This window comes from Pimephales promelas, chromosome 20, assembly GCF_988280905.1.
Source record: "Pimephales promelas chromosome 20, fPimPro1.hap1.1, whole genome shotgun sequence".
NCBI classification, from domain to species: Eukaryota; Metazoa; Chordata; class Actinopteri; order Cypriniformes; family Leuciscidae; genus Pimephales; species Pimephales promelas.
Genome location: NC_142788.1, coordinates 14,559,022 through 14,576,650, shown reverse-complemented (window position 1 = coordinate 14,576,650; position 17,629 = coordinate 14,559,022). Strand labels below are relative to the sequence as shown.

The following is a 17,629-nucleotide window of genomic DNA, read 5'->3' as shown; positions in this document are numbered from 1 at the left end:
GTAATGTTGACCCGGAACGTTCCACGTCTATCTCAGGACTCGATCGTGAAGCCAGCGCTGAAGCGGTCTCATATGCAGCAGGCCGAGTGGCATTCCTGCGGCTGCCATATCCCCCAGGAGCCTCTGAAACTGTTTCAGTGGGACCTCTGATCTGCCCTGAAAAGACTTGGCAGACGAGGCAGTTGAGCACTGACTGGACGCCCTCCTTGGTGAGCAGTCTGACCGACCGAGTCCAACTCCATACTGAGATTCTCTGCATGGGGCAGGGTTTGCTCTTGTCCCAGTTGACCTGAAGCCCCAAATGGCTGAGGTGCTGAGGCACCAAGTCCCTGTGTTCGCACAACAGATCTCACGAGTGAGCTATTATAAGCCAGTCGTCAAGATAGTTGAGAATTGAGAGTTGAATGCTATGTTCTCTCATGAGAACAATGGCCGCCTCCACGACTTTCGTGAAGACACAAGGCGACAGGGCCAAGCCGAAGAGTAGGACCTTGTAGTGATATGCCCAATCCTTGAACGTAAACCAAAGAAACGGTCTGTGTCGAGGAAGAATCAAGACATGAAGTACGCGTCCTTCAGGTCGATTGCTGCAAACCAATACTGGGGTCATGCTCTCATAAGAACCCGCTGTGCGCACTCAACCAAATACCAGCTGAATACCAATACCAACCGAATACCAACTGCCTTCACTCCCTTGCGTGATCCCAATTCGTTGGAAACTCCTCAGACGAGACGCAGGAGTTCCCGAACGAAAGGGAACTTATTTTATTGACATGGCCTCTGAGAACTATTTCAAATTTTTCTGTCATTTTTGCTTTATTTCCAGATTCAATCATAGGCTTGTTCACGTAGGCTACTATAGAGCACGTTCGCACATGCATACTCTTCAAAAACGGTGTGTAACAATGACTATATTTACATGAACAGCATATTCCCCTCCTCACCGGAACACTAACTACTTTCATACATGTACTCCGCAGTACATGCAAGCTCATTTACATAATGTCGCCTGGGATCTACAGTAAATTAAAGCAACGTTAGCCACAATTAGCTATAGTCTGTGGTCACACACCAAGACACCTGCCCAATTCTCCACTGATTCTCCTCACACCACAACTCTATCACAACTCTCTCTCCTCTGTCCATTTACCCTTTCCCTTAACTCTGCCCCACCCCTCTCTCGCCTAGGCGGCTCATAATTATACAGCAATGGCCCATCGTAAGAGTTGACATTAACCCCTACTGCAACCTCTTCACTGTCTGACTCCATTACGAAGAGATGAGATTTACCGGCCATTACGTCTCGTCCGATCAGATCCGTTTTGGACACTGGAAGTAATTTTACTCGCAATCTCTTTTAAAAAACTTTTTTAATGCAAATTTATGATTCATTTCTTCACACGAATCGAGTTCCTACACTATTTATCTACACGTTCATTCATAGGGATCTTCAACTTGAAAGATGGGCTTTAAGAAGACTTATATTTCCAGTGACCCGATAACCTGAAGAAAATATGCATTTAAGTAAGGAAATCCTCCAGATGATTTGAATATGGCTTGAAATTTGAATCCAGTACCATATTAATGCTTTGGTACTGCAGAACAAAAGTTTGCTAGTGATGTATTCTATTTGTGAATTTGATTTAATAAGACGCACACACACATAGCGGAGCATAACAATCATTCACTTTACTTCCGAAGATCAGCATGATGAGACCCCACGATACAATGATGCAAAGAGCTGAGGAGATGAATTTGAAATTCCGCTGACACAAGAAACAATATAGTCCGATTTAGTGGTCATATGATTATGCCAGAGGGGTTAAAAAAAAGCAGATGAAAGCAAGGTGCAAATGTGAGGATTCTCACAGCAGGCTTTTCACACACCAATAAGTCTCACAGCCCTAATCACACAACTGCTGGCAATGGAAACAGAAGCATAAGAAAGCACTGACACACCTGGAAAAAGCTTTGATTAATGCTCATGTACTCAAGTACTCTGACTGCTCCAAACGGCTCCAATTTACCATTTTAGTCACTCCTAAAGCTTTAACTGACACACAAAAGCACAATGATGCCTTCTGAAACAAAAGGGTTGGGGTGATCTATCATTTACTGGACAACAGTCTCGAAGGAGACTGAAATTTTACACAGCTTTTGTGAACTTGTCTTTGATTTCACTGCATCCTTCTGACTGTACTACCAGGGTCAGAGTCTGCTCTCTGTCAAAGCGGATGCCGTATATCTGATTTGTACAGTAATGCTAAGCGTTATTTATCTCTGTTGGAAGTTAAAGAGCCTACCCTGCAACTCTGCCAGTACGAATCCCAAAGCAAGCTAGAACGCTAATTGACTTAATGGAATAAGTGTAATTACTCTACAGTAGGTCTGCTGCTCATTTCTTACGGTCCACGAGTGATGTTTCTGGACTTCCGTTCTGTCAGATAAGGGGTTTTAAGTTGAATAAAAAAAAAAATCCACTTGAATTGATTTTTCACCAATTCAACAATCATAGGCCTATCCTTTCTCTTTTGTAAAGCTCTCTGTGGACATGTTGTTTTAATAGCCATTTAAAGAGATATCCAAAAACCAAAAAAGATAGTTAACCATGTTGTTCAAAATCGATGTTGTCATTTTAACTGTGAAACACAAAAGAAGAATTTTTGAAGAACCTTTGCTTGCACAGCTCTTTTTCATAACATTAAAATTAATAAACTTTAATAACCTTTTATTAATATTCTACCAATGATAAAATTTAAAATAAATCCCCACCAAGGGATTTTGTTTACTGGGCACACATATTTGGCAACCTAAGACTAAGCTGTCATATGAAGCTATGTCTTCCAAAAGACTTTGAACAGACTTTTGTCCAAAAAATGTTCTGGTCACCATGACTGTCGGTCAGTCGATATATGGAAATGGTCAAATTTAATTTGACCAAGTATGAGTCAACATCCACCAAAATTGCTTGAGCATTAGGGATGGTAAATTCGATTTACTATTGAGGGGGGTGGTAACATGCAGAGAGAGAGAGAAAGTTTGTGCGTCCTCCCCACTAATCAATAAACCATTTACAATCATTCCCCACAAAAGCACGGGTGCTATCATTCACCTGAGAGCACATGGAAAATATACAATGTATTAAATAAGCTAAGATGGATGGGCTAGTTTTAACCAACCGGTCCTCACTGCATATCTAACTGACGTCCAGCTCCACCTCTCGTGATGACTCTTCTATCTATCTATCTATCTATCTATCTATCTATCTATCTATCTATCTATCTATCTATCTATCTATCTATCTATCTATCTATCTATCTATCTATCTATCTATCTATCTATCTATCTATCTATCTATCTATCTATCTATCTAAAATCAAAACAAACAATAAAAGTTCAACTGCTAGGGTAAGGTATGATCGATAGTATAAGCATTATTTAAAAAGAGTGTGCATGTTTGTAAAAATAGTTTCTTCGAGGGCACCCATGGAGAATTAGCCTTCCAGGTTGGCCTACAAATGACGTCACAAATGAACAGCTCTAAATTAATGAATTATTCATCAGTAATTTCAAGAGCAATTATCAAAACTGCACTTTTTAATTATGACTGTAGAGATTTATTAACAACCAGCTAAAATACTTTTTTTTTTTACCCTAAAGTAGTTAACTTTTCCCCCTAGAATAAATAAGTGGGTCAAAAATGACAAACATGATATTAGCTGCATGCATTTCTTTATAAAACTGCAAAGAAATAGCATTAATTCAAATAGTCTCACATAGTCAGAGATGTGTATAAGGTTTTCTGAATCCTAATAGCCCCTTTAAGAGACAGTTCCCAAAAATTCTGTCATAATTTACTAACCCTTGTGTTTTTTCCAAACACACAAGAGTTTCTTTGTTCTGTTGGACAAAAAGAAGATATTTCAAACAATGTTGGTAAACCACTATGGAAGTCAGTGTGTGCCGTCAACTGTGGTTACCACCATTCTGCAAAATATCAGATAATAAACTCATATAGGTTTGGAACAACACGAGGCAGTAAATTATGACAGATTTTTCATTTTTGGGTGTAGTATCCCTTTAAATTAGTTTCTATTTACTGTCTACTTCCTAAATATAGATCTCTACATATTTTTTTCCCATTGTGCATTAGACTAGAAGATGTTTTTACTATTATTATTATTATTATTATTATTATTATTATTATTAATCCTTTAAGGAAGAATAAGGAAATACTGGAATGTCATATATATAAAAAAAGAATAAAATAATAATAAAAAAAAACTTTACCGTTAAAGAGCAGGTTACATATGGTTGGCTCATTCATTTTCGTTTCACTAAATCTGCATTTTCACAGCTTTTGGTCGTTTAGCCTATATAATAATAATAATAATAAATTGTTTCCAACGAAATTTTTGTGAAATAAGGCTAATTGTGTACCAGCACAAACCAATGATATCCCCGAGGTCTGTCCGTAACCCCCCCCCCCCCCCCTCCCCCCAATCTCTCTCTGCACTCGCTCTTTCTCTCTCCCTCTCTCCCAACTCTCCCGTGAGCTTTCGCTCACACTCTCTAACACACACCATATCCCCCTCCCCTATCATTGTACTTCGCTTTCCTTTGCCCACTCTCTTTCTACAACAAACATGGCCGCTAAATCGGATGGAGCAGCCGTGTGTGAGAGCGCTTCACGGTGTCTGCTTGGCCCTGAGCAGAGCGCGGCTCCTCTGCACCCTCACGCCGAGAAGCGCTTCTCGCTGCTGGACTGCTGCTGGGTGCTGTGCGCCCTCCTGGTCTTCTTCTCCGACGGAGCCACCGACCTGTGGCTGGCAGCGGACTACTACTTGAGGCGGGAGTATTGGTGGTTCGGGCTCACGTTAGTGTTTGTGGTGGTTCCCTCCGCGGTGGTTCAGGTGTTAAGTTTCAGGTGGTTCGTGTACGATTACTCGGAGATGAGCGCGTCCCCGACTGGGGACGGATGCGATTTCAGCACCAAGGACAGCGACCGGCGGAGAACCCTGCCTGCGAACGGCACGCGGAAATGCTGCAGAGTGTGCATGTGGCTCTTCCAGTCCGTCATTCACATCTTGCAGATCGGACAGGTCTGGAGGTAAGATGCATTACATCTGATATCCAGAACTTCTCTTAGAGAAGCGCAGCAAAGCAGTCAGTGCTCATTTCCATCTAGTCTCTGTTTTCTTGGAATGGATGTTACTCTTATTGTGGCTCGCATGCTTGGTGATGCTTTGGGAACAGATGGAAAGAGCTGCATCCTTGTCTGTCTATATCCCGACTCGCTCCTCAGGCTGCGTGTCTTTGCCAGCATAGATGGTGTGCCAAGGTGGACGGAGCACCCGGTGCCATCTCTGTTGTCCCCGTGGTCATGTCACCCTCAGGTTGTGTTGAAATGGATTTTAAACCATTAAGTAATAAGAGCAAACCATTGGCCAATAAATGCTCATTCTGATTCTGAAGACATCTTCTCTGTGCACTCTGTGCATTTGTGTCCAATCATTTCTAAAAACAGTGATTCTGAAATCATATTTTATGTAGTGACCCAAACGGATTGTATTTAATGTTGTCTATTGTATTTGATTTTGCTTTGCATATTTTCGTGGATGAGTTTGTCATTAAGTTAAATTTAAATTCCAAGAGACAATACAATTTGACTGGACCCCACAAGCCGTTTTTATATGATTATTTTGTCAATTGCATTTTATTATATGTGTTCCTATCCGGGACCTACTGTATGAGAACAGTTGAACCTCTGCCCTATAAAAAGAGACAGTTTCTGCCTGTACTTTACCAAAGCGGCACAGTCAAATCATCAGTGGATCTCATCTCAGTTTTAGAAATAATTGAAAGTCTGAGCCCTCTTCAGACAAAATGGGCATTGTGCAACTCCACAGGTTCATTATTGGCAAAGTACAGGAAGTACAGACAACTTCCATACTGGTTTTCCCCGGGAAGGATCACAACTCTTCTTGCATTGTCTGTTTGCCTTCATCACTTAAACTGGCTTTCTGTGGATGACTTCTTATTGGTTTTTAAGTTATCAAAAGTGCCATCGCTGTGAGCTTCGAGGTGACACTGTCAAATGTAATGGGGAAGCAGAATAGAAATATGTTGTTTTCTTCATGCTTTTATGGCTTTTGTGCTTCTCGAGGCCTGGAATGGGCATGCAGTGTGTTTGTGAGAGACTCCAGGCGGGCACTTGAAGGACCGAGCAGATTTGTTTTGCTAATGACAATTGAGCTCTATAGGCACTGCTGAAAGCACCCCGAGGAAAGAATGCTTTTCCCTTGTCAGATGCTTCTTTCCTTTATTCTAGAGCAGGGACAGAGGAAGCGATTCACTCCCACATGTGTGTGAGTGTTTTACTGGTATTTAAGTGCTGAATTATTAACACAGGGCTGGGGAGGACTGTGTGTCTCAGTGATTATGTGGGAGAGGATATAGCATTTCCTGACATCATTCTCCACAACAAATTCCTGTTACCTCTCTTTCCTTCTTTCAGTATCTCTCTCTCTCTCTCTCTCTCTCTATCTCTCTCTGTCTTTACCTCCCACTTGAATTCCCTAAATATGATTTATTATTGTGAACTGTTGGAAACAGAATGCTCTGTGAGTGAATTTTTGCATGGGTTGATGTGTATGTCTGTGTGAAAGAGGGAATCTTTTCATTTCCACACATGGAATCTGCACCGAAAGACGTCCTCAGGAATCTCGGATTTCCCAGCATCAGTTCTGAACTTCTGCCTTTGTGTGCTTGTTTATTAGAACCTTTTGGAGAACCTTGGTTTTGCTTCCAGTTTAAATCCATCATGCATATATGAAAATATATGCAGATTCTGTCTGGACCTGTTTGTGATTTGCCTGTTTTATAACAATATTTCTCAACTTATTTTATTATTATGTACCATACACCTATAACAGTACACCTATATATACACCATCATCTCCAAACCAGTATTATATTAATATATAGTATTTTGTATTTAAGTTGGTAGTATTTAATTTGTACTGTTGGGTTCCTGGGGTCTACCTATGCCAAAGTCATGGGTTTGACTTCTAGGGAACTAATAAAATGTATACGTCTATATATATATATATGTATACGTATATATATAATATATATGAAGAGTTCAGATGCAAAAGCCTCTAAGTGCCATTTGAAATTTTCTTCTAAAATTATCATTTTTATCAAGCTTGTATATTTCAGTTCAGTAATTTCACTTAAATGGCAATGAAGATTACCTATTAATTGTCATTTAAGTGAAATTACTGAACTTAAATATACAAGCTTGATAAAAAAATGGTCATTTTAGAAAAAAAATTCAAATGGCATTTAGAGGCTTTTGCATCTGAACTCTTCATATATATATATATATATACTGTATATATATATATATAATCCCCACAAAGATGGCAGTAACCTAAATTCTTGTGCTCCAGGGGACATTGTTTGGTCCCCATGAGGAAAACAGCTTATAAATCATACTAAGTGATTTTGAAAATGTAAAAATGCAGAAAGTTATCTGTGATGAATAGGTTTAGGGATAGGGTTAGAGTATGAGAATAGAATATCCAGTTTGTACAGTATACAAATTAAGGGAGAGTCCCTTAAAACATGAAAACATTTTTTTTTTCCAGTGTATGGAATCTCCATAGTGATATACAGGTCTGATTTGAGAAAGTGTGCGTTTGTTTACACAGTATCATGTTACATTAGGACATCTGTGCAGTGCTTTATCGGTCTGTTTGTTGTTTGTGAGTGGATGTTTCAGTTGTCTCAGATGAAAGGCACATGACCTGAGCTCAAATTGATACATTCACAGAAACACCTCTATGGACTTAGCAGGTCGACAATATTTTTGAATATCAGTACTCAAAAGTCCAACATCTAGCACTTATCTCGCAGTCAAAAAGAGTATTAAAGATGCTGCACAAAGCAACTGAGAACATTCTGCTATTGGAAGTTCTGACTCAAAGGAGCGATCAATGCACACCGCTCACAAAAACCAGAACTGGAACAGCCTGAATCAGCTGCAGAGGGCTGGAACTAGACCTGCACCTTAGTACAGTTGCTCAAAATGGTGTGGATCATATGCTCCTTTTATATATTGGTCTTAGATCACTGAATTGAATCTATCTATCTATCTATCTATCTATCTATCTATCTATCTATCTATCTATCTATCTATCTATCTATCTATCTATCTATCTATCTATCTATCTATCTATCTATCTATCTATCTATCTATCTATCTATCTATCTATCTATCTATCTATCTATCTATCTATCTATCTATCTATCTATCTATCTACTCCTCACATTTCAGCAAACATTTTAGTATGTGTTCTCAATGGACAATACTATAGAAATTAAAATTGGATATATTTTAGAATAGTCAATGTGCTGCTTGTATAGCATGTTCACTGTCCTCTGAAAATAACTCAACATACAGTACAGACATTATTGTCAAAATAGCTGGCAACAAAAGTGAGTACAATTCAATTCAAATTTATTTGTATAGCGCTTTCACAATACATATTGTTTAAGGCAGCTTTGCAGAAAGTGCACTTCAGAAATGTACATGGAAAAATACATTTAGTTAATCGTATTGATTTAGGGCATAACATATCGCCAGCGTTGATTCGTCTCTTCGCAGGCGTCGAGTCGTCTCATCACAGGTGTTGGGGCATCTGAAGTCTCCGTGAGAGGCTGGATACAAACTGGAGCTGATGAACACCGTTTTCCCGAGATAAGAGCAGAAAAGCACTGTTAGACCTTACCAAGTTTTTTACAGTAAACTACTGGCAACACTGTTGCCAGTAATTTACTGTAAAAATGCACTAAAACTAATAAGTTGTATTTTTTAGTTTACTTGAGTTTTAGTGCATTTTTACAGTAAATTACTGGCAACAGTGTTGCCAGTATTTTACTGTAAAAAACCTGGTAAGGTCTAACAGTGAGGAAATGGGAAATAATTAGCATAGCGGCTGTTCATGATATTAATGCATTCAATCTGATTCAACAGAGGAATAAAAGGTAAGCATTATGTGAATGCTTGGATAAAGAGATGCGTCTTTAATCTAGTTTTAAACCGGGACAGCGAGACTGAGCCTCGAACAATATCAGGAAGGCAATTCCAGAGTTTTTAGGAGCTAAATGCGAGTACGCCCTCCCTCCTTTAGTGGACTTAGATATCCTAGGAATGACCAAAAGCCTCGGATTTAGTGATCTTAAAGAACGCAATGGATTGTAAAGTTATAGAAGGTATGGAAGAGAGAGGCCATACCTTCTCTTCCATACCTTGGAAGAGGCCATACCTGTGTATAATAAAACTGTATATGCAAAGTGCGGCCTCTCTCTTCCATACATGCATTGTCATTATTAGGCCAGCACTCTTAAAACAATTTGAGGTATAAACTTTGAGTGAAGCCTGCTCCAACCTCCATTTATTCAGAGTTATAGAAGGTTCCACAGGTAACAGGACATCCTTCTAAATTAAAGTTGTATTGTAAGAGGTTTTGTCAGTAGTTTTTTGGACCAATAAGTAATACCTCCATTTTATCTGAATTTAATAGCAGGAAATTACACATCATCCAGCATTTTCAATGACTTTTATCATTGATAATGCTAAACATTGTTTGTGTTTCACGTTAATTTCACATGATTTGTTTTCTATTGTAATTTGTCAGTTTTAACATTGACACTAATACAAAACTACATTATCCATACTGTACAATACATTATCCATACTGTTCAAAAGTTCAGGGACTGTCATTTTTTAGTTTTCTCTTATTTGATCAAAAATACAATAACAACATTATCATTCTGATATATTATTACTATTTAAAATAACTTTTTCTATTTGATTGTATTATAAAATGTCATTTATTCCTGTGATGAAAAGCTAGATTTTTAGCATCACTCCGGTCTTCAATGTCACATGATCCTTCAGAAATCATTCTGATTTGATGATTTGATGCTCAATTAACATTTCTGATTATAATCAATGTTGAAAACAGTTTTTAATATTTATGTTGAAACCATGAAGCATTTCTGTAGGATTTTTTGAAGAAAGCAAAAAAAAAAAAATAGTAAGATTATAAATGTCTATATACTGTAATTTTTGATCAATTTGCATCCTTGCTAATTAAAAGCATGTGCGTGTTTAATACTACTGATCGCAAACCTTTGAACAGTAGTGTATAACACTAAAAGACAGACAGCCTGTCCTGTACGAACCCTATACAGCAAGTGAGTCACTAAACACTCCTTTTAGGCTACATCAAGTTTTCATTGTCTTAAAAAACACATTTTGCCAAGCTGAAGTAAAGACTTAGTTGGACCTGTTTTAACACCCTAGACACTCACACTCAGATGCACTCAAGCACAGAGCAGCTGTTGTGATATGTGTGTTGCAGGTGTGTAAGGCAGTGGAGTGTATCCGCTGGGCCATTAAGGGAGTTGATGGGGATATTCTCACCGAGCTGAAGGCATTACACCGCAGCCAGAGTGCGTGAGGAGCATTTTAAAGCAGAAAACACCTCACCCATCTCAACTACACACCTCAAAGTGACATTTTCCCAGGGCCCGGAATGGAGAAAATAATTCCTTATTAGATACGGCCGTCATTAAGAACAGGTTAGAGAGAATGGGGGTGTTGTCTTTTGTCTCCTCTCCCCTGCCATCCCTCTATCCACTTGTCAGTATGTCTCATTCCCTTCCTAAAGATCCTGATGCTGTCTGTCTTGTCAGAGCTGACCCAGTTCTTCACAGCAGATGCTGGAAAAAATACTCACAATGCAGCGACAGATACACTGAGTGTGAGTGTGTTTGTGAAGGAGAGAGAGTGTTCACAGGTTTCCTAAAAACAGCAGCTGAATATAGATTACGCTGAGCGTTGTTTACTGTATGTGAATGCCTCTGTGCACCCATCTGCTTGTCAGAGTTAAAGAGAGTTTTTGCCAGCAGATGTGTGGGACAGCAGATTTAGGGACTGTACTTATGTCCAGGGATGTTTCTTCAACTTTGGCGATGACAGCAAACAGCACATTTACAATATTGATTTAAATACTGGGTGTTTCTAAGAGCTAGAGGGGACTCATGCCCAAATGTATAGCATTTGTTCTGTGGCATTGTAACTGGTTCTCCTCACACTGCTCCAAGTGGGATTCAAACCAGTATCACCAGGATGGGAGGTGGGCACGCTAAAGTTCACTTTAAAAAAAAACTTTTGCTGATAATTTACTCACCCCCATGTCATCCAAGATATCGAGGTCATTCTTTCTTCAGTCGAAAAGAAATGAAGGTTTTTGATGAAAACATTCCAGGATTTTTCTCCATATAATGGACTTCAATGGGAACCAAACGGTTCAAGGTCCAAAAGACAGTTTCAGTGCCACATCAAAGGGCTTTAAACGATTCCAGACGATGAATAAGGGTCTTATCAAGCAAAACAATCGCTCATTTAAAAAAAAAAATAACAAAGTTTAAGTTTTATAAGCTCAAATGGTCACATTGCTCTGTTCTGTGATGCGCGTTCGTGACTCTCCTGTTCAAACTCTTTTATCAAAATGAACAAATCTTTTTTCGTGTCATTTGGTTCATTCAACGAACTAAATGAACAAGTTGACTCTGGAAAAAATTTGTTCATTTTGATAAACGAGTTCGAATAGGAGAGACAGGAACGCGCATCAAACCCTAACCCTAACAGAGCAAGGCGACCATTTGACCATTTTTTTTTTTTAAATGAGCGATCATTTCGCTTGATAAGACTCTTATTCATTGTCTGGAATCATTTAAAGCCCTTTAAACAGTTTGCAGTTTGCACTGAAACTGTCTTTTGGACTTTGAACCGTTTGGTTCCCATTGAAGTCCATTATATGGAGAAAAATCCTGGAATGTTTTCATCAAAAAGTCTTCATTTCTTTTCAAATGAAGAAAGAATGACATGGACATCTTGGATGACATGGGTGTTTAGTTAAATCAAAACGAGGGAACAAATTAGTGTACGTGGCCATTATTTAGTAAAACATTGGAACTTATTATTATATTGTGTGCACACTTGACTTAAAAATAAAACAATTTAGTAAATCGTCGTCACGATTTACAAATGCATACAAATTTTAATTGCTTTTTTAAATAATAGAAACATTATACAGTAATAATAAAATTGACCAAACCCCATAAACAGGATTACTAAGTACTTTTACGAAATAATTAGCCAATTCATATTAGTATAATTCATATCAATATTTATATTAGCAAAAGCTATATATATATGATTGATATATATGATATAGAGATATATATGATATATAAATAACACTTATTCAGGATTCAAAATTAATTTTATTTATAATAATACCTTTATAAATACTGCTTATCATTTTTTTTTTAAATAGCCTATATAATAAATAAATACTACTACAAATAATAATAATAATAATAAATTCAGCCACATGTATTTTTTAGGTTTGGGTTTGATTATTGATGGCTATACCACTTGGTGTTTTTAGAATCCTTAAATCAAAATTCTTGTTGGAAATGGTAGTTTGCATTTTTACCAAAAACCACAAAACTGACGTTAATTAAAAAAAGTGCATTTTTAATAGCTTGGCATATGAACATTTTAAACTAGATTTTTTTTTTTCTTTTTTTCATGGACATGGTTGTCAGTCATTGACCAAGCTTCTTTATGGATTCATTCTGGCAGGTCATCAGTGCTCACAGGATCTGTTTTGTTTTATGAGTACACATGGGACGAGGGGTCAACTCAGCTGCAGTGAAACTTTATGATGCGTTTGGTTTAAAAAGCAACTCATGAATGTTTGAGTGTATATGAGGGGTGACAGTTTATTTACTGTCTCAATCTATCAATCAAACAACACTCTGTGGCTGACAGAAAATCTAAAACAAATACGTTTATTAAAATGAGAATTTTAATGAAATCACTCTTGATTGTCCTTGACTGATAAATAGCTTATATTTCAGAGTTTAATATCCCCAGGTGGACACATATTGATTTACCTGTTTGCTATGATGCTGTCTATTTCCCCTGTGCAATTACGCCTGTCAATAGGATGACTATGATCTGATTGGCTGAGACAGTTCTGGGCAGCTCCACCGTTTTGAACATCTGGATTGGCAATGACCGTGGGTTAATTATGTTTACTCACAGCCACGTTTTTTTATAAGAACCAGAGAGCTCTTTTCAGGTTTTATAAAGTGATATATTGTAACCTGTTTACTGTAGAAAGTGATAAAAAGTAGAATTTGTTAACAGATGGTGAATAAATTATGCCTTTGCTCTGTCAGCCGGTGTTGATATTCACTTTGTGTCCAAAAGAACCTTGAGACACGAACAACTCTTATGTATTATAAATCAACGTTTGAAGCACCTGTACTTTACTGTTATTTTGTTTTTGCTTCTGTTTGTGCTCTCACTTTTACTTTGGTAGGAATGGAAAAAGAGCAACATGAGCGAAGCGCTGGCTGTTCTCTGTGTAGAGACGTGGAGTGGTGCATTGTGGGGGCATTTTAATTTCTGTTCTGAGTGAAAGATTTCCCCATTACAGAACGAGTGTAATAATGTCACAGCAGGAGAGGAAGAAAAGAGAGCTCCCTATGTGCATAACCTGTCTTTGACACAGTTGCTTGCATATTCATGTATGATATGTATATTCATACTGATCAGGCCAGAGGTTTAATTGAGTCTGCCACTGATTCTGTCTTGTCCTGTTTTTTTTTTTCTTTCTATGGACTGCTGAAAAGCCTGAGTTGAGAATAGACGTGACACTGGGGTTATCTGTGAGAATCAGCTGTGAGGATATATGGAAGCTAATGTCCAGGATGTAAGGATGTTACAGACTTATGTAACCAGACTTTTCACTATCAGTTTTATATATGTTTTTTTTGTTTTTTTCTGGTCAAGAACTACGCTCCACACAGAACCCCATAGGATTGTTTTCTAATGTAAACATTCATTAGATGGACGCAGTGTTGTAGTCGAGACCACCTCACTCGAGTCCGAGTCGACACCGAGACCAGAGAGAGTCGAGTCCGAGTCAAGACCGAGTCCATAGAGAGTCGAGTCCGAGTCGAGTCCGAGACCAGAGACGGTCGAGTCCGAGACCAGTGAGGGTTGATTACCTAATTTACTTTTATTTACTTGGAGAAATCCTTTTTTTTTTTTTTTTTTTTTTTACTGAATTTACTTAGAATTTAAAAAATATGATCAGTTTAGGGTAAAAAGGCCACATAGTAGGTGGTGTTAAAAGTAATTTTATTACAATTTGTCATGCGCAGTTGCGCACTAGTAAATCACCAATCACTGGGCGTGTCAATCAATTTAAAGAAATATTTTATTAACATACATTAATAATCATGAAAAATATTTTTAATTGAACTCGAGTGGACTCGGGAATAATTCCGAGTCCTAAAAAAAAAATGTTCGAGTACGAGTCAATTCCGAGTCCAAATGCACACGAGTCCATGACAAGACCAAGACCATTAAAATATGGTCTCGAGACCGAGTCCGAGACGAGTCCGAGTCTCGAGTACTACAACACTGGATGGAGGTTTTGATCATTGCACCTTGTATTGCTGTTTGCAGCGTCTCACACCTGAACGCCCCAAAAAAAGTTATTTTGACTTTTGACTTTGGATGGATCACTGTGATTTTGCCAGCTATGCATGTTCCTGGATCAACATATTTTAACATTTATATACTGTAGCACTTTCATAGACCCAATGGCCACCAAAGCGCTTTACAATTTGCCTCTCATTCACCCATTCATACACTCATTCACACACAGATGGCGTGTAACTAAAAAGAAACTCTGATTATGAATTAGTAAGTAATAGTGCGCAGATGAAAGCGTTACTAGATACTTCTGTGGGAATTACTAATTATTTGGATTCGTATTATAGAGTGAAGATCATTGGAACTAACTAGTAATGACTCAAGTGTTACTACATGATCTAGTCATGATTTGTGTAACCAAACACTAAAGTCATTTCGAGCGTTGGAGATTTTTGGTGAACTTTAGTATACTTTTAGAAAATTTCTTTTGTGACACTCGAGTCATTACTAGTGATTTTGATGATTTTGCATTCAAAATTATCTTTAAAAATATTTTTATTTATTTATATATTTATTAACCTTTTACCTAATTATGTTTAGAAATTGTTGCAAAATATTAACATTATTTGTTTATTTATTTATATATATATATAAGTATGAACCTGACATGAAATAATAATAAGTTTAATTTGTATTGCGCCTTTTATACAGTACAAAAATCAGTTCACATATGAATGGACAATAGACATTTGCCCAGTCCGAGCGATTGCAGTTTTATTACAATACAAGAAATGAAATCAAGGATGAATCACATGCATTTTAAAAATTGTATTCATTCAGAAAACAGCAGAAAATACTGTTCTGTCTGGTTTACTTGAATGCCCCAAATAAAACGAATTCAGAAGACATGTGTGCCCTTATTCTCAGAAGCTGTTTAAAGGGGTCCTATTATACAGACTAACGTTAGTCTGTAATGTTGCTGTTTGAGCATAAAAAAAAAAAAAATCTCCAAGGTTACAAAGCTCAAAGTCAACTCCAAAGGGAGATGTTTTATTTACCAGAATGCACTTTCCAAGACCTACAATGAAAGGCTCTTTTGGACTATAACACGTTTTTTTCCTGGCCTTGTGAAATCATAATGTTCCCCACGTAATTCGCAGAAAAAAAAAGAAAAAAAACACGGACAAGGCCTGGTTGAGCTGCTGCTATGTCAAAGAGACACTGTTTTTCCCACAACTCGTTTTATTGACCTTCCTAATGCTGATGAACTGGTTAAAATTGTGGTTAAAATTTATTTTAAAAGCTCTCGTATTGTACGGCTATTCACTGCCTATTAGGAAAACTAACTGTGGTTTTCTGATCGGTTACTAATTGTATTACCGACAAATTTAATAAATAAATGGTGTAACATAGTACCTAAAATGTATAAGATGATTAAAAAAATTCTTGCTTGCAAAGTCAATACTTGAAATCCGTTGTGGATGCTCCTCTTGTTCGTTAACATTGTCAGGGTGTGAATCGGACTCGAATTGGTTTGAAATTGCTGCCATCCATATATTTACACGAGCGTAGAGCTCACAGTTATGGAGGGACGGGACATTTCCTGAACACACGCTAAACGCTAAACGAATGGGCCAGCTAACCAATCATAGCACATTTCGAATATCGGAAGGAGGAGCTTCATCAAAAACGACGCGTTCAACCATATTGGGGAGAGAGGTGAAATATGTGAAATATAAAGTGTTTTTTGAACAATCAAGCACGACGAGCTGGCTGGCGCCTTGCATGGCTGACACCGCCGTCGGTGTGTGAATGAGTGTATGAATGGGTGAATGTGAGGCAAATGTAAAGCGCTTTGGTGGCCATTAGGTCTATGAAGGCGCTATATAAATGCAGTCCATTTACCATTTACCATTGTACACCACAAAAACAAAACCAAGACTTCGTAAAAGTGCATAATAGGACCAGCCAGTCAGATCGGAGATGCTGATTTTCATATAGCGGCAATTTAGTATGCAATACGCATCAGCTGCCTGAAGCTGAAACTACAACACATAGCATCCCAAATGGAGCAAATTCAGGTCCATAGCACAAATGCATCATAGTGTAGTACAAAGGGTTAGAGATTTGTCCCAATGAGCAGTATTAATAGTCACGCTTTTCTCAGCAAGCACCACTAATTATTTCCAACAATAAGGCAGAACACAGTGCCCATTAGTCACGCTATTGATTCGACAAAACGTTTAAAAAGACCAGAGTCCCTCGTTCACAATGTTCTCCACTTTCATAGTCTGATTCTTCTAAAAAGCCCCTGATTTAACAATTCAACTACACGCTCTCTCCGGCCTCCTGATGAATGCATTGAATTCCTTTTTCTTCTCTTGCGCTCGCCTCATTTTTTTTTTTTCTCCACCACTTCAGAGGGTCAAGGATGAAAAATGGAAAACAGAAGAATAGCCTGTTCCAGTTATTTTCTTGCACAGTCACAGAAAGGCTTTAGGAGACGATAACTGCATAGAGGTGTGACATCCCGAATTCCACAAACCATAATCAGCGGATTTCACCAGCGCTTTTTTACCTCAGTGTGTCACAGTATTTTTTTGAGTTTTACTCACAACACTGTTTCTTTTGTGCACTTTAGCAAAACTGTGTCAGCTGGAAACAAAAGTTGGTTGTGAAAGGGAAACGTAAGAGATGGAGTTTCTTGCCTGACATCTTAATCTTGATCTCGCAGTCGTTGCGTTTTGAACTGCTACTTAGTTCAGGAGCGTCGGTAAATATGCCGACACTCGTTGTTTGAAAATATGCCGTTGTGAGATATACATTGATTTATATATAAATATAGTGCGTTACACATATATTTTAAGAGCGGGGAGGCGATACAAGGCGGGAGAGTTATTCCCATTGCTGCAGAGTTTGCTGTGGAAGCATTTTCACAGGCCAAACAATACAGAGTGAAGAGTCTGCATTTCACACAATGCCACCGCACTCCCCCACACACACACACAAAACACATTAACACACATGCAGACC

General features: G+C 38.1%; 1 protein-coding gene across 1 annotated transcript in view; it reads left to right on the top strand.

The window, feature by feature from the left end:
- Positions 1-4,539: 4,539 nt before the first annotated feature.
- The window catches only part of xkr7b (XK, Kell blood group complex subunit-related family, member 7b), a 62,896-nt gene continuing 49,806 nt past the window's right edge, over positions 4,540-17,629 (top strand). The window contains exon 1 of the mRNA XM_039653155.2: positions 4,540-5,110. Within this exon, the coding sequence (XP_039509089.1) occupies positions 4,647-5,110 (464 nt within the window). The 5' untranslated portion in view covers positions 4,540-4,646. The remainder of the gene's footprint in view (positions 5,111-17,629) is intronic.